This window comes from Pseudophryne corroboree, chromosome 11 (genome assembly GCF_028390025.1).
Source record: "Pseudophryne corroboree isolate aPseCor3 chromosome 11, aPseCor3.hap2, whole genome shotgun sequence".
NCBI lineage: Eukaryota > Metazoa > Chordata > Amphibia > Anura > Myobatrachidae > Pseudophryne > Pseudophryne corroboree.
In genome coordinates this window covers 156,438,032-156,455,640 of record NC_086454.1, presented here as the reverse complement: position 1 = coordinate 156,455,640, position 17,609 = coordinate 156,438,032, and the positions used below count along the sequence as shown (strand labels likewise).

General features: G+C 48.3%; 1 protein-coding gene across 2 annotated transcripts in view; it reads left to right on the top strand.

Annotated features, from left to right (window-relative positions):
• STX5 (syntaxin 5) overlaps window positions 1-16,071 on the top strand; it is a 78,007-nt gene extending 61,936 nt beyond the window's left edge. For both annotated transcript variants that reach the window (XM_063945009.1, XM_063945008.1), the window contains exons 7-11: window positions 371-427; window positions 523-604; window positions 13,150-13,250; window positions 13,370-13,491; window positions 14,749-16,071. In XM_063945009.1, coding sequence (XP_063801079.1) covers window positions 371-427; window positions 523-604; window positions 13,150-13,250; window positions 13,370-13,491; window positions 14,749-14,908 — 522 coding nt within the window. In that variant the 3' untranslated portion in view covers window positions 14,909-16,071. The remainder of the gene's footprint in view (window positions 1-370; window positions 428-522; window positions 605-13,149; window positions 13,251-13,369; window positions 13,492-14,748) is intronic.
• Window positions 16,072-17,609: the final 1,538 nt, after the last annotated feature.

Here is a 17,609-nt window from a genome sequence, read left to right as displayed (position 1 = left end):
CATAAATTCCTGCACTACATATAGTACTATACTGCATTAAAGTGACCTAGGCTAGTCTATAACAACTGGTATCATTACTAAATATTCATAGAATGAAGATGTTCCTTACGTTTAGAATTGTGAGTAAATACATGTAAATAGACTCTAAGCTCGGTGGCAGGCAAAGTCAATGAACTAACTGGAGAGCCAGAAATTGGTCACTTGTGGAGTATAAACGAACCATGAATCATTTTGTATCCATCCTCTTTCCCAGTGAATACCCAAACTGTGTCATCCATAGATAAGTGTAACCCGTATTCCATTCATGTTTTCTTTTCAAATGTTCTTAAACTCAAAAATGTATTTAGATATATTTGTTTAATCTTTCTAGTCAAAACTGGCATCAATGTCTAACGATTTCAAGTCTGTTTTGGAAGTAAGGACCGAGGTAAGATTTGGGGATTTAGTGCACCAGATTTAAGGGAGGGGAAGAGTCTCTCTTATTCTGCAGTCATCTAAATCCGTGTTTGTTTTTAACCCCAGAATCTAAAGCAGCAGCGGAGTCGCAGGGAGCAGTTCTCTCAGCACCAGGTCCCTGCTCTCCCCCTCCATCACAATAGCATGGGTAATATGTCATATTGTCTGTATTCTTGTCTGTCACAGCCCTATTGTATGAAACAGTGATCTGTTACATACCTATTTATCATCCTCTGTCTGTGTCTGTAATGGTCAGTCTGCTCTAGCACCATCTTTTCTCTAGCATCCATAAGGGATACTGGGGTCTTAGTACGATGGGGTATTGCTGCAGTCCAAAGGAGCCGGTGCGCTTTAAATTTCTTCAGCTGGGTGTGCAGGCTCCTCCCCTTTATGGCTCATCCCCTCTGTCCCCTCCTACAGCCAGTTTAGAAAATTGTGCCCTCGGGAGAGGATGCACACTCTGGAGCTCCACATTAGTACCATGGGGTATAGATGGGTCCACTAGGAGCCTTGGGCACTTTAAGAAATTAATAGTATGCGCTGGCTCCTGCCTCTATGCCCCTCCTATCGGACTCAGTTTAGAAAATGGAAGCTCCTGAAGAGTTTTCTTTATTTATAGCTCTGTTTGTTATTTTCAGACAGGGCTGGTTGGCACCAGCCGGTCTGCTTCGTGGGACTTATGGGAGGGGAGGGGAGGTTGGGGAGGCGGGGAAGGCCCAACCTCCCATAGGGTTAATGGTCCCGTTCCCCACTGACAGGTCACTGAGCTCCTGGGGGAACTATTCGCAAGCCCCACCATGGCGAGCGTACATTCCCGCAGCACGCCTCCACCCCTAACAGAGCCATGAGTATGAAGAGTGGTGAGTAGGAGGCCGGCGTCCCGATTAGCGGGTCGCCTGCTGTAATGGAGGCATAAGGGTATGGAGCACAGCACTGACATGCAGGTTGCGTCTCCTGGCTCAGGCAACATGCTGTGTGTGTGTGTGTGTGTGTGTGTGTGTGTGTGTGTGTGTATGTTAAACCGCTGTGAGGGGCGAGCTGAGTCACTATAAATATTACCCACACTGGCAGCACTGCTTACAGGGGTTCTAACCTGCTGTTTAGCATCATAAATCCTCAGCCAGTATAAAAAAAAACGGGAAGACTGCGGTGCTTCGCTATGAGCGGATCCAGCGGCTCACCAGCGCCATTTTCCCTCTGCAGCTTACACAGATCAGACTGGCAGAGACGCGCAGCTCCTCCACAAGGACTCCAAGCTACCTCAGCGGTACCAGAGGGTCATAGCAAGGTGGGGAGCAATATTGGGATACTAAGACCCTACTAAGGGTACTTAGTTTGAGACCCAGCTAACTTTGCAATTGGCTATAAGAGTGTGGCTGGCTCCAACATACTGTGTCTCCCTAGAGGGCTCCGTGTGGGTTAACTGTGTTTTCCCTTTCTTCTGTGTGTGTGTTCTTTTACATTGTACAATGTCTAAGGAATGTGTCTCATGCACGGCAGTGTTTTTCTTCCCCAGGGAAATCGCTACAGTGTACTCGGGACAGTACACATTCTCAGGCTGGTGGTTCCGAACCTGCATGGTTGGATTCATTAAAGGGGATGATCTCAAATAATTCAAACAAATTGTCCCATAATGAGAAAGAGACGCAATACTTAAGACTGTCTGTGGATGACCTGATGAATAGAGATTCAGGTCTCAAACCTCTGCCATTTGTCCACAGAAGCGTACACTGGCACAGATATTGCAGGCTGACACTGATGATGATGTGTCAGATGCAGAGGAGGGTGAGGTGGGCTCAGGAGGGGGTGGAGGATGCAGCCCTGTCGCAAGGAATAAAAGCCCTGATAAAAGCTATTAGAGATGTCCTGCAAATTCCTGAAAAAGTGACAGAGGAGGATGAGGAATCTTATTTTAATGTAAAAAAGAAATCCTCTGCTGCTTTCCCTGCATCAAAGGAATTAAATTCCCTATTTGAAGAAACGTGGGTTAATCCTGACAAAAAGTTTCAGATCCCTAAGAGGTTAATTACATCCTTCCCTTTTCCTCAGGATGATAGGAAAAAATGGGAAAACCCACCGATTGTTGATGCATCGGTATCTAGGTTGTCACGCAAGATTGTCTTGCCTGTACCGGGGGCAGCCTCCTTAAAAGACACAGCTGACTGCAAGATTGAAACCACTCTCAAATCTCTGTACACAGCTGTGGGGGTGGCCAAAAAGACCTACTATAGCTTGTGCATGGATAGCGAGAGCTATTGCAAAATGGTCCGGTAACTTAATTGAGGGATTAGATTCCTTACCCAGAGGGGATATTGTTTTACTCCTACAGCATATACAGGACTCTGCAAGTTTTATGGTGGAGGCCATAAAAGAGATAGGCTTGCTAAATACAGGCACCACGGCCATGGCAGTGTCAGCACGCAGGGGCCTATTGCTACGTCAGTGGACTGCGGATGCGGATTCCAGAAAGGGTGTGGAAAGCCTTCCATTCACAGGTGAGGCCCTGTTTGGAGATGAACTGGATACGTGGATATCCAAGGCTACGGCAGGTAAGTCTACATACCTTCCTTCCACAGCTTCCCCAGCTAGGAAGACCTACTCGGCTCCGACTCTGCAGTACTTTCGGACAGCAAAATTTAAAAATAAGACCAAAGGTTCTTCTACAGCCTTCAAAGGTTATAGCGGTAAACCCAAAAAAACAGCTACTGCTGGTTCCCCATAACTGCACTCAGGTTCTATTTCCTCTAAGCATTCAGCATAACAGTGGACCACACTGCCTAGAAGACAGGCAGGTGGGAGCCCGATTAAGAGATTTCAGTCACATGGGCGACATCATGCCAGGATCCCTGTCTCAAAGAGCTTGTCGCCCAGGGTTACAGACTGGAGTTTCAGGAACTTCCACCTCACAGATTCTTCAAATCACGCTTACCAGCTTCTCAAGAAGCAAGTATAATTTCTCTTGCGTCCTAGAGGATGCTGGGGCCCATATTAGTACCATGGAGTATAGACGGGTCCTCCAGGAGCCATTGGCACTTTAAGAGTTTAACAGTGTGGGCTGGCTCCTCCCTCTATGCCCCTCCTACCAGACTCCATTTAGAAAATGTGCCCGGAGGAGCCGGTCACAGCTAGGGGAGCTCTACAGAGCTTTCCTGGTAAAAGTTTATCTTAGAGTTTATTTTTTTTGCAGGAGGCTGCTGGCAACAGCCTGCCTGCAATGATGGACTGAGGGGGAAGAGCAGGGTCTGCCCTGCGGGGTCTGAGCCACTGTATCTGCTGACTGGACATTGAGCTCCAGAGGGGACAGATCGCGCCCCGCCACAAGGGAACGCTCACCCCGGCAGCCAGCCGCCACCCCCTTGCAGAGCTGAAGTGTGGAGAGTAAGTCACTGTCCCCCCTTACAAGTGCGGGGGCAATGTGAAGAGGGCGGCTTTAAGGGTAGGAGCGCGGTATTAACCTCGCTTCCGGGCGGCTCAGCGGTACTGTGGTGCGGCGCTGTGAGGGGCGCCCTGAGCCAGCACCTGACCCTACACTGACCAAATCCAACCTGGCGGTGTCTGCGGATCTCAGCCAGCAAAGAAATCCTCAGTCCAGTATAATCTCACAGAGCGGGAAGACCGCGCCATTAGGGGGGCGGAGCTTCTCAGAGTGGACTCAGCAGCACTCAGCGCCATTTTCCTGCCTGCAGCTCACTGCCAGTGGAAGAGCAGGTCCCTCCAGAGCACCTCCAGCTATATGTACGGTAGCAGGGGGTTTTAGAAGGGAGGGGAAGCTGTGTAAAGACTGGGTCACCTATTAAGGGACACAGTCAGCGCTGGTTAGGGTGCCCTATACCTATAATAGCGCTGTGTGTGGGTTGGCTCCAATCTCTGTGTCTCTCTGCCATTCTTGGGGGGGAAACTCTGTCAAGCCGAGTGCCCTGTGTGTTTGTGGGGTGATTGGTGTGTATGTGCAAACATGTCTAGGGACACTGTTTCATATGCTGCAGAGGATTTATCTTCCCAGGAAGACTCCATACCATGTAATCAGGATTGCACTGTTGTAGCTCAGATCCCAGCTAGAGAGCCAGAATGGTTAGTCTCTCTGAGGGGAACTATTTGTCAGATTTCTGATAGGGTTGCTAGGACTGAGCATGCCACTCAAGTTCTGCAATCCTCTATGGTTGTATGGTCTGATACTGCTTCCCCGGGGTCCCCTGCAGTACATTCTCACAAACGTGCACTTGCCAAACTTATGCAGGATGACACGGACACCGATTCTGACACTGCAGACAGTGACGGGGATGCGTTGAGGGGGACGGCTTCACTTGCTAAGGGGGTGCAGTTGATGATTGAAGCTGTAAGGGATGTGTTACATATTACTGACACAGCTCCTGAGCAGGTAGAGGAGGAGGCCTTTTTCACAGACCATAAAAAGCCCCCCTCACCTTCCCGGCATCCAAAGAATTAAATGCTATCTTTGAAAAAGCCTGAGAAAATCCGGAGAAGAAATTACAGATCCCTAAGAGGGTCTTGGTTGCTTTTCCCTTCCCAGAGGAAGATAGGAAAAAGTGGGAGTCCCCACCGTTAGTCGACGCCTCTGTCTCTAGGCTGTCCAAACAGGTGGTGCTGCCAGTCCCGGGATCTACCGCGTTGAAGGTCCCGGTGGATCGCAAGGTGGATGCTACGCTAAAATCCATTTACACGGCTTCAGGGGCTATATTGCGGCCTACTATAGCCTGTGCTTGGATTGCAAAAGCTATTGCCAGGTGGTCAATCACTCTGCAGGAGGAATTGACTACGCTGGATAGAGGTGACGTTGATTTATTCTTACGTAATCAGGATTCTGCAGGGTTCCTGGTAGATTCCACGAAGGACCTGGGTTCCATGGCTGCGGGGATCTCCTCCATGTCTGTCTCGGCTCACAGGGGTGTCTGGCTGCGCCAATGGTCCGCGGACGCGGAATCCAGCAAAAGTGTGAAGGGCCTACCATATACAGGTCAGGCTCTCTTTGGGGAGGCGCTGGATGCGTGGATTGCCATGGCTACTGCGGGTAAGTCTCCTTTTCTCCCCTCAGCGGCTCCGGCTATGAAGAAGCCCTTTACACCAGCCACATCAGTCCTTTCGGCCCGCAAGGTCTAGAGAGAACAAGCCTTCGAACACCTTCTTCAGAGGTGGTCGTGCCAAAGGAAAGAAACCTGCTCCAACAGGTTCCCAAATCCAGAGACCTGCTTCTGATAACCCTAAGTCTTCCGCATGACGGTGGACGACTAGGCCTGGAGGAAGGTCAGGTGGGGGCAAGACTCCGACATTTCAGCCACGTCTGGGTGTCGTCTGGCCTGGACCCCTGGGTCCTGGATATAGTGCCCAAGGGGGTACAGACTTGAGTTTCAAAATCTCCCACCTCACCGTTTCTTCAAGTCAGGCTTGCCAGCTCTGCTGGCAGACAGAACAATTCTTCTGGCGGCCATCCGAAAATTGGTGGTGTCCGAGGTCATTGTCCCTGTTCCGCCTCAGCGGAACAAAGGTTATTATTCGAACCTTTTTCATGGTACTGAAACCGTATGGTTCGGTACAGCCTATTCTGAACCTAAAGTCGTTGAACCCTTATCTCAGAGAGTTCAAATTCAAGATGGAATCTCTGAGAGCTGTCATCTCAGGATTGACGGAGGGGTAGTTCCTGGTGTCTCTGGACATCAAGGATGCCTACCTCCACATTCCCATTTGGTCGCCGCATCGGGCATATCTCAGGTTTGCACTGTTGGACAATCATTATCAGTTTCAGGCGCTGCCGTTTGGCCTCTCCACAGCACCAAGGATCTTCACCAAGGTGATGGCGGCGATGATGGTTCTCCGCAAGCAGGGGGTAAATATAATCCCGTATCTGGACGATCTCCTGATCAAGGCGTCGTCCAGGGAGAAGTTGTTGCGATCCATTGCTCTCACAACGCATCTGCTCAAGGAGCACGGTTGAATCCTGAACCTTCCAAAGTCTCATCTGGAGCCGACGAGGCAGCTGTCTTTCCTGGGGATGATCCTAGACACGGAAGTGCAGAGGGTGTTTCTGCCGGTGGAGAAAGCATTGGTGATTCAGTCAATGGTCCGGGATGTCTTAAAGCCTACCCGGGTCTCGGTTCATCAGTGCATCCGCCTTCTGGGGAAGATGGTTGCCTCCTACGAGGCTCTACAATACGGAAAGTTTCATGCTCGATCCTTTCAGCTGGATCTCTTGGACCAGTGGTCGGGCTCTCACCTACACATGCACCAGAGGATACGTCTGTCACCGAAAGCCAGGATTTCGCTCTTCTGGTGGCTACAACTACCACACCTTCTGGAAGGCCGAAGGTTCGGAGTTCAGGACTGGATCCTTCTAACCACAGATGCAAGTCTAAGAGGTTGGGGAGCAGTCGCTAAGGGGGAAACCTTCCAAGGATGGTGGTCGGATCAAGAATCCCTTCTCCCAATAAACATTCTGGAGCTAAGAGGGCCTACAAGGGCCTTCTGCAGGCAACTCACCTTCTACAGCATGGGTCTTCAACCTGTGGCCCTCCAGCTGCTGCGGAACTACACATCCCACCATGCCCTGCCACAGTTTTGCTATTAAGGCATGGTAAAACTGAGGCAGGGCATGCTGGGATGTGTAGTTCCGCAGCAGCTGGAGGGCCACAGGTTGAAGACCTATGTTCTACAGGATCGGGCTGTTCAGATGCAGTCGGACAACGTGACCACAGTGGCCTACATAAACCGACAAGGCGGAACGAAGAGCAGGGCTGCCATGTCAGAGGTGTCAAGAATCCTCCTCTGGGCAGAAAGGCACGCGGTGGCGATGTCAGCAATCTTCATTCCGGGAGTAGACAACTGGGAAGCGGACTTCCTCAGCAGACACGATCTCCATCCAGGAGAGTGGGGTCTCCACCCGGAGGTGTTCGAGGAGGTAACCGGTTGGTGGGGGTTCCACAAATAGACATGATGGCCTCCCGCCTCAACAAGAAGCTACGGAGGTACTGTTCCAGGTCGAGAGACCCTCAGGCAGTGGCGGTGGATGCACTGGTAACGCCGTGGGTGTTCACGTCAGTGTATGTGTTCCCTCCACTTCCTCTGATACCAAGGGTTCTTCAGCTGGTGAGAAGAACAAAGGTTCTGGCAATCCTCATTTCTCCGGACTGGCCAAGGAGGGCTTGGTACGCAGATCTGCTGGATCCTCCAACAGAAGATCCAAGGCCCATACCTCTTCGGGAGGATCTGCTACTGCAGGGGCCGTTCGCCTATCAAGACTTACCACAGCTACGTTTGACGGTAGGGCGGTTGAACGCCAGATCTTAGCTCGGAAGGGTATCCCGAGTAAGGTTATCCCTACCCTGATTCAGGCTAGGAAGGGGGTAACGTTTAAACATAACCACCGTATTTGGAAGAAATATGTTTCTTGGTGTGAATCCAGGAAGTTTCCTGCCGTGGAGTTTCAACTTGGACGTTTTCTCCTTTTCCTGCAAGCAGGTGTGGATATGGGCCTGAGATTGGGCTCCATCAAGGTCCAAATCTCTGCTTTGTCCATCTTCTTTCAAAAACAATTGGCTGTCCTCCCTGAGGTTCAGACCTTTTTGAAAGGGGTTCTGCACATCCAACCTCCCTTTGTGACACCAACGGCGCCCTGGGATCTTGATGTGGTATTGCAGTTCCTACAATAAGCTTGGTTTGAGCCTCTGCTGGAGGCTGACATCAAGTTTCTCACGTGGAAGGTGGTCACTTTGTTGGCCTTGGCTTCTGCCTGACGCCTGTCGGAATTGGGGGCTTTATCTTGTAAAAGTCCCTATCTGATCTTCCATGAGGACGGGGCGGAATTTAGGACTCGTCCACAGTTCCTGCCCAAGGTTGTATCTGCTTTCCATATCAACCAACCTATTGTAGTGCTTGTGGCTACTGACTCCTCAGTTGCTTCAGAGGCCTTGGATGTTGTGAGGGCTTTGAAGATCTATGTGAAGAGGACAGCTCGTCATAGAAAAACTGACTCTCTGTTTGTCCTCTATGATCCCAAGAAAATTGGGTTTCCTACTTCTAAGCAGTCGATTTCACGCTGGATCAGGTTCACTATCCAGCATGCATATTCTATGGCAGGATTGCCGTGTCCGAAATCGGTTAAGGCCCACTCTACTCGTAAAGTGGGTTCTTCCTGGGCGGCTGCCCGGGGTGTCTCGGCCTTACAGCTTTGCTGAGCAGCTACTTGGTCTGGTTCGAACACGTTTGCTAAGTTTTACAAGTTCGATACTTTGACCTCTGATGACCTCAGGTTTGGTCAAGCAGTCTTGCAGGAGCCTCCGCGCTCTCACCCCGGACTGGGAGCTTTGGTACATCCCCATGGTACTAATATGGACCCCAGCATCCTCTAGGACGTAAGAGAAAATTGGATTTTAGTTACCTACCGGTAAATCCTTTTCTCGTAGTCCGTAGAGTATGCTGGGTGCCAGCCCAGCGCTTTGTTTCCTGCATTGGTTTTAAAGTTCAGGTCTACCTTGTTCCTAGGTAGGTTCTGCCTTATTTACTATTACAGTACTGTTTCAGCTGTTGCTGAGATTTCCGGCATGTTAGCCGGATTTGTCTGTTGTGTGTGCTGGTATGAATCTCGCCACTATCTGTGTAATTCCTTTTCTCGAAGTATGTCGTCTCCTCGGGCACAGTTTCTGAACTGAGTCTGGTAGGAGGGGAATAGAGGGAGGAGCCAGCCCACACTGTTAAACTCTTAAAGCGCCAATGGCTCCTGGAGGACCCGTCTATACCCCATGGTACTAATATGGACCCCAGCATCCTCTACGTACTACGAGAAAAGAATCTACCGGTAGGTAACTAAAATCATATTTTTACAGGATGCAATTCAAAAACTGGTACAGACTCAGGTCATTCTTCTAGTTCCACCTCAGCAGCAGAACAAAGGTTATTATTCCAACCGGTTTGTGGTACCGAAGCCGGTTGCTTCCGTAAGACCCATTTTAAATCTCAAGTCATTGAACCCATATTTACGGGTGTTCAGATTCAATATGGAGTCTCTGAGAGCGGTGAGTTCAGGTCTGGAGGAAGGTGAATTCCTGGTGTCTCTGGATATCAAGGATGCGTACCTTTTATATTCCAATCTGACCGCCTCATCCGGCTTATCTAAGGTTTGCATTACAGGACTGTCACTACCAGTTCCAGGCCCTGCCATTTGGCCTCTCCACGGCACCGAGGGTATTCACCAAGGTAATGGCAGAGATGATGTTTCTCCTCCGCAAACAGGGAGTGAACATAATTCCTTACCTGGACAACCTGCTGATAAAGACAACATCTAGGGAGAGGTTGTTGGACACCATTGCCCCAAACTCGACTACTCCAGCATCACGGGAAATCTCACCTGGAACCAACACGAAGGCTTCCATTCCTGGGGATGATACTGATACAGAGGCACAGAAGGTATTCCTTCCATTAGAAAAGGCATTGGTAATCCAGTCAATGGTGCGGGATGTCTTGAAGCCAACCCGGATATCGGTGCACCTATGCATTCGCCTTCTGGGGAAGATGCCTACGAGGTGCTACAGTACGGAAGGTTTCACGCAAGCCCTTCCAGCTGACAAATGGTCCGGATCGCATCTCACATGTACCAGAGGGTACGTCTGTCACCAAAAGCCAGGATTTCTCTTCTGTGGTGGCTTCAGACTTCTCACCTGACCGAGGGTCGAAGGTTCGGGTTTAAAAATTGGATTCTGCTAACCACAGACGCAAGCCTCAGAGGTTGGGGAGCAGTTACCAAAGGGGAACAGTTCCAAGGAAAATGGTCAAGTCAGAAAACCATTCTTCCAATCAACATTCTGGAACTAAGGGCCATATGCAATGCCCTTTTACAGGCATCACGTCTTCTTCAAGATCAAGCCATTCAAGTTCAGTCGGACAGTGTGACGGCAGTAACGTACATAAATCGACAGGGTGGATCGAAAAGCAGAGCAGCAATGTTAGTGGTGTCAAGAATTGATGGCCTCTCATCTAAACAAGAAGCTCAAACGGTATTGTACCAGGTCGACGGGCCCACAGGCAGTGGCGGTGGACGCTCTGGTGACCCCATGGGCCTACCTGGTGTATGTGTTTCTGCCACTTCCATTGATCCCAAAAATTCTCAAGAGTAAAAAGGGAAAAGGTTCAAGCAATTCTCATTGCTCCGGACTGGCCAAGAAGGGCTTGGTGCGCGGATCTACTGGAAATGCTTCTGAAGGATCCGTGGCCTCTACCTCTTCGAGAGGATCTCCTGCAACAGGGGCCGTTCGTCTATCAAGACTTACCACGGCTACGTTTTATGGCATGGAAGCTGATCGTCAAATCCCAGCCTGGAAAGGGATTCCGGACAAGGTTATTCCGTCTTTGATCCAAGCCAGAAAGGGGGTAACGTCTAAGCATTACCACCGTATCTGGATAAAATACGTCTCTTGGTGTGAGAACAGGAAATTTCCTGCGTTGGAATTTCAGCTGGAATGTTTTCTGCTTTTTCTGCAGTCAGGTGTGGAAGTGGGCCTACGCCTGGGCTCCATAAAAGTCCAGATCTCGGCCTTATCCATTTTCTTCCAGAAACAATTGGCTTCCCTATCCGAGATTGGCATTGCTGCTTCACATCACTGCGGTCGGGGGGTTCTGTTCCGATCACGACCCTGGATGTGTGGAGTTTGTGTGTTCTCTGTGCTTTCCCACGAAATGGAAAACTGATGTCTAATACATAACCACAAGGTTAGAGACCCATCTCTGTAGGCTGCTGGATTACGCAGGCCATTCGTACATAGGGAGTCATTCCGAGTTGATCGTAGCTGTGCTAAATTTAGCACAGTTACGATCATGTTCCCAGACATGCGGGGGGGATGCCCAGCACAGGTTTAGCCCGCCCGCATGTCTGTCCAGCCCCCCCCCCGCACAAGTACAAAAGCATCGCACAGCGGAGATGCGTATTTGATGAGTAACTGCCGGCCAGCGCAGCTCCTGCGGCTGACTGGCAGTTGCTGGTCGATGCCCCTGGTCACAGCGGCTGCGTGTGAGGTCACGCAGCCGCTGCGGCCCGCTCCCTGCACGGTCCGGCCACGCCTGTATTGACACGAAGACCTGTGGGGTTGCCCACAGGTCGACCTGATGGCTTCTCGGCTCAACAAGAAGCTTTACCAATATTATTCAAGAATCAGGAACCCTCAGGCGATAGCCGTGGCCTTACCGCCAATTCCGTTGCTCCCAAGTGTGCTGAAGAGAATCAGGCATCAGAGTCTAGGCAATTCTGATTGCCCCAGACTGGCCTCGGAGGGTGTGGTATGCGGATCTTCTGAACATGTCCGTCGAAGACCCTTGGCCTCTGCCACTGAGAAGAGATCTTCAACAAGGACCGTTAGTCTACCCGGACTTACGGATGCTTCGTTTGACAGCATGGCGGTTGAGCGGAACATCCTAGCTCGAAAAGGCATTTCCAAAAAGGTTATTGCAACTATGGTTCAGGCCAGGAAGCTTGTGACGTCAAAGCATTACCATAATATCTGGAGGAGATATGTCTCTTGGGGGGTAATTCCAAGTTGATCGCAGCAGGAAATTTTTTAGCAGTTGGGCAAAACCATGTGCACTGCAGAGGAGGCAGATATAACATGTGCAGAGAGAGTTAGATTTGGGTGGGTTATTTTGTTTCTGTGCAGGGTAAATACTGGCTGCTTTATTTTTACACTGCAATTTAGATTGCAGATTGAACACACCACACCCAAATCTATCTCTCTCTGCACATGTTATATCTGCCCCCCTGCAGTGCACATGGTTTTGCCCAACTGCTAACAAAGTTCCTGCTGCGATCAACTCAGAATTACCCCCTTGGTGCGAGGTAAGCATTTATCCTTATGTGGATTTTCACCTGGGACGCTTATTGCGTTTCCTGCAGACTGGAATGGATATGGGCCTACGTCTAGGCTCCATTAAGGCCCAGATTTCAGCCCTCTATCTGCTTCCGGAAGAAGTTGGCAGTGCTGCCAGAAGTGCAGACCTTCTTGCAAGGGGTACTTCACATACAGCCTCCCTTTGTGCCACCAACGGCACCCTGGGATCTGAGTGTGGTACTGAATTTTCTACAGTCCTCCGGGTTTGAACTGTTAATGTTGGTAGAAGACAAGTACCTTACGTGGAAGACTGTAATGGTACTGGCCCTGGCTTCTGCTAGGCGTGTCTCAGAATTGGGGGCCTTATCGTGCAAAAGTCCATACTTGGTCTTTTACGAAGACAGAGCAGTGCTCAGTACTAGGCAGCAGTTCCTGCCGAGAGTTGTCTCTGCATTCCACTTAAACCAACCTATTGTGGTCCCGTCTAGTTCTGGCACTTCTGCTCCTCCAGAGGCATTGTATTCTGTGCAAGCCTTGTTGTGGTGTGCTGGTGTGTGAATCTCACCACTTGCTGTTATGTTCCTTCACTCAAGTATGTCCATTCTCCTTCGGGCACAGTTTTACCTAGACTGGCTGTAGGAGGGGGCATAGGGGGGAGGACCCAGTTGAAGAAATTGAAAGTGCACCGGTTCCCTTGGACCCCATCTATACCCCATCGTATTAAGACCCCAGTATCCCTTATGGACTACGAGAAAAGGATTTACCGGTAGGTAATTAAAATCCTATTTTTTCTGTCTGACCTGTTCTTTTATCCACATTTCCAATGTTCTATCCCAAACCTGCTTTTCTCATTTTCCACCTATATCTCTAGGTCCTTCAGTTCTCCTCCAGGATGACTCCCGTAGACATGGAGAAGTGACAATAGAGATGGATTCTAAAGTTAGCCAACAGCTGCAGCTCATAGATGAGCAGGTAGGTGCAAGGGAGTATGGCTTTGAATGAGAGGGTTAAAAGGATAAAGGAGATTCATAGATGGAGTAAACCTGTGAAATCTGCAGGCTTCACAAGTACAATTTTATTTTTTATTTCAGGATTCCTATATTCAAAGCCGAGCAGACACAATGCAGAATATAGAATCCACCATAGTTGAGCTGGGCTCCATTTTCCAACAGTTGGCTCACATGGTAAAGGAGCAGGAGGAAACTATACAAAGGTAATGACAAAGAACCCACCATTAGAACTGCATCTGAGTCCTAGCACAACAACTTACCTCTCTGTGTCTCCCTTTCCCTATATTCTGTAAGGTATCCGGACTATAGGTCGACATTCATTAGGTCGATCACTAATGGTCGACATGGTCAAGAGATCAATATATAAAAGGTCAACAGTTCTTAACGGTGACAGGGTCAAATGGTCAACATGTCAATGGCTGACACACATAAGGTCAACACAGCTTTTTGGGGTATTTTTTTTTTTTTTTTTTTTTTCATTTTATTCAATTTTTTTCATATTTTACCATCCACGTGGACTATGATTGGGAATAGTAAACTCTGCCGGGCGCAGCAGTAGCAGAACAAGGCACCAATCCCAAAGATGCGAGGGGACGGTACACTAATTGATGTTCAATGTGCTTTGATTGCGAAAATGACAAAAAATATATAAATGTTGTGTTGATCTTTTTGTGTCTACCTTTTTATCATGTTAATCTTTTCATATGTCGACCGTTTGACCATGTCGACATTTTCTACGGTCTATTTCATGTCGACCTTTTGACACGGTCTACTTTTTCCATGTCGACCATGTGGGGTCGACCTATTCACTGTAGACTTTTTTTCTTGTAGATCTAATTATCCACACCCAGTATTGTGCTCAACAACTGGATCCTCTTCCCTAATGTACAGTCCTTTTACTTTTGCCATTACTCCCCCACCCCTCCTAATGTTTACAGTGGCCCTGAGCTTGCCTGCTTGTATCCATCAACTCTACCCGTATCATCATCCTTATCATTGGCACTTATACCTACCCAATCCTGGGTGGAGGATGTCTGTCTGATTTTTGCGTAACAGAATAGAAAGTCACTGACTGCACGCCCACAACACACACCCAGTACACCTATGTAACAGTTATTTTACTTGCGTTTGCATTGTTGCCGCCCATTAAGCAGCCGCAGAATAAAGAACAAGATGCTTAAGACTCTGAATCGATCATCTGTTTTGCAGAAATGTGTATGCAGCCCACCACACAGTGTTTGCTGATATTCGCTATATATGTGGCCGCATTAGGTCTTGTGTGACTCCAAATCAGACCCTGTCATGATTCCCTCGTATCTGTACATACAGTCTTTATGAGACCCTATAAATAAAGGTTAAAAGTAATACAGCCTTTCATTCCCAGTAGCATTCTTATCTTGTATAAATGGTAATATAGTTTCCCTTTCAGCGCTCTCACCCTTTTTTCTCTCTCTGCTCAGAATTGATGGGAATGTAGAAGAGACGCACCTAAATGTGGAAGCCGCCCACTCGGAGATCCTGAAATACTTTCAATCCGTCACATCAAACCGCTGGCTGATGATAAAGATCTTTCTTATACTTATTGTTTTCTTCATCATCTTTGTGGTTTTCCTGGCTTGAAATAACCCCCCTAACAATCAAAACTGTCCACACACTCCGTACTACCTCCGGACATCCCAGTACGGCAACATGGAGGAAATATCACAAAGTGTCAGCATGTGAGTGTGTGGAGGTGTATGTGTGGACTGGGATGTGTGTGTGTGAGTGACAGATGACGTGTGATGATCAGGGGTGGACCTACTCTCTTACTACACCTGTAGAGTAGTGGGATGCCTTCCCTTGGACAATATGGTGCACATATATGATAGTGTCATGAGAGAATATACGGTTTGTGTGTGTGTGTGTGTGTGTGTGTGTGTGTGTGTATATGTATAAATAAATATATTATTATATATTGACAATTACATATAAATATAGTTTAGACCAGAGGTTCTCAAACTCGGTCCTCAGGACCCCACACAGTGCATGTTTTGCAGGTCTACTCACAGAATCGCAAGTGAAATAATTGGCTCCACCTGTGGACCTTTTAAAATGTGTCAGTGAGTAATTAATACACCTGTGCACCTGCTGGGTTACCTGCAAAACATGCACTGTGTGTGCCCCCGAGGACCGAGTTTGAGAACCTCTGGTTTAGACCATGTAATATATGTACACACAGACACACACTTTATCAGTGACTTGAGTGAAAGTGGCGAGTAGATTGGATGGAGTGAAAGTGCTGTGTATGTGTAGACATTGCCTGTGTGTGTGTGTGCACGTTTGGGTCATACATACACAGGCTGTGACATTTGCCAATGTTCATCAAGTGATTGGATAAGTATGTGTGACGGAAAGTTTAATCCAACTTATCTGAAGTGTCTTACTGGAACTCCCCTCAAATCAATGTGAGGCATGTGAAAGGATCGGCCAGGTTCCTCTGCCTCTGTATAAAGACTACACATTCTTGTTTTAATCACTTGTAGACTGTTTTTTGTTTTTAAATTATTAATAATAGTCTAACATTAAAAGAATTGATATCACATCGGGCAAAACTTTGCCCTCTCTTGCTGGGGAAGGTCTCGCAGGGATGGATGATATGACCAGGAGAGGAGGGTATTGTTTTTATTAACACATTCCATAAATCTACCCTGTTTTGTTTGAGGTGAAGACTGTGACCTTGAAACAATGTACAAATTGTATATAGCGCGGAATGCCGAAAAAAAATATACATTTCAGCTCAGTAACTCGTGTTTGTGTTGTTCATTGTTAGAATAACTATGATATTTGTTCCTGGAAGTTTGTAGGGGATAGAAGGCATGGGTTGCTTTTGGTTCAGGCATGTACATGAATGGGTTTGTTGTGCGTACAGTATACAGGGTTTGATTTATGTTTGCAAGTAAAGCAAAACAGTAGTCAGTTGGGCAAAAATGCAAGTGAGGCAGATGTGTGTCGGTACGGCTGTGTCGACATGTTTGATGAGGAGGGTTACGTGGAGGCGGAGCAAGAGCAGATAAGTGTGGTGTCGCCCCCGACGGGGCCGACACCGGATTGGATGGATATGTGGAAGGTTTTTTTTTTGTGTAAACTGTTTTTTATTAATTAAAGCAGCAGACAGAACATTACAGCAATACTTTTCCAAAAAAAGGGGACAAAATCATTGCATATCATATATATCAGATGTGGAAGGTTTTAACCGACAGTGTCAACTCCTTACATAAAAGGTTCGATGACGCAGCAGCCTTGGGACAGCCGGGATCTCAGCCCGCGCCTGCCCAGGCGTCTCAGAGGCCACCAGGGGCTCATAAACGCCCGCTAGCTCAGATGGTAGACACAGATGTCGACACGGAGTCTGACTTCAGTGTAGATGAGGATGAGACAAATGCACAGTCTACAAAAGCCATCCGATGCATGATTACTGCAATGAAAAATGTATTGCACATTTCTGATATTAACCCGGTTACTACCAAGAAGGGTATTATGTTTGGGGAGAAAAAGCAGCCAGTGACTTTTCCCCCATCTGATGAATTAAATGAATTGTGTGAGGAAGCGTTGAGTTCCCCCGATAAGAAACTAGTGATTTCTAAGAGGTTACTGATGGCGTACCCTTTCCCGCCAACGGACAGGTTACGTTGGGAAACATCCCCTAGGGTGGACAAGGCGCTCACACGCTTATCAAAAAAGGTGGCACTGCCGTCTCAGGATACGGCCGCCTTAAAGGAGCCTGCGGATAGAAAGCAGGAAGCTATCCTGAAGTCTGTGTATACACACTCAGGTACTATACTGAGACCTGCTATTGCTTCAGCATGGATGTGTAGTGCTGCAGCCACATGGTCTGATTCCCTGTCAGACAACATTGATTCCATCGACAGGGATACTATTTTGCTAACCATAGAACATATAAAAGACGTCGTCTTATATATGCAGGATGCACAGAGGGACATTTGCCTGCTGGCATCTAGAATTAATGCAATGTCCATTTCTGCCAGGAGAGTATTATGGTCTCGGCAGTGGACAGGTGATGCTGATTCTAAAAGACACATGGAGGTGTTGCCTTATAAGGGTGAGGAATTGTTTGGGGACGGTCTCTCGGACCTCGTATCCACGGCAACAGCCGGGAAGTCAACTTTTTTACCTCCGGTTCCCTCACAGCCTAAGAAAGCACCGTATTATCATGTACAGTCCTTACGGCCTCAGAAAGGCAAGCGGATCAGAGGCGCATCCTTTCTGCCCAGAGGCAGGGGTAGAGGAAAGAAGCTGCACCAGGCAGCCAGTTCCCAGGAAC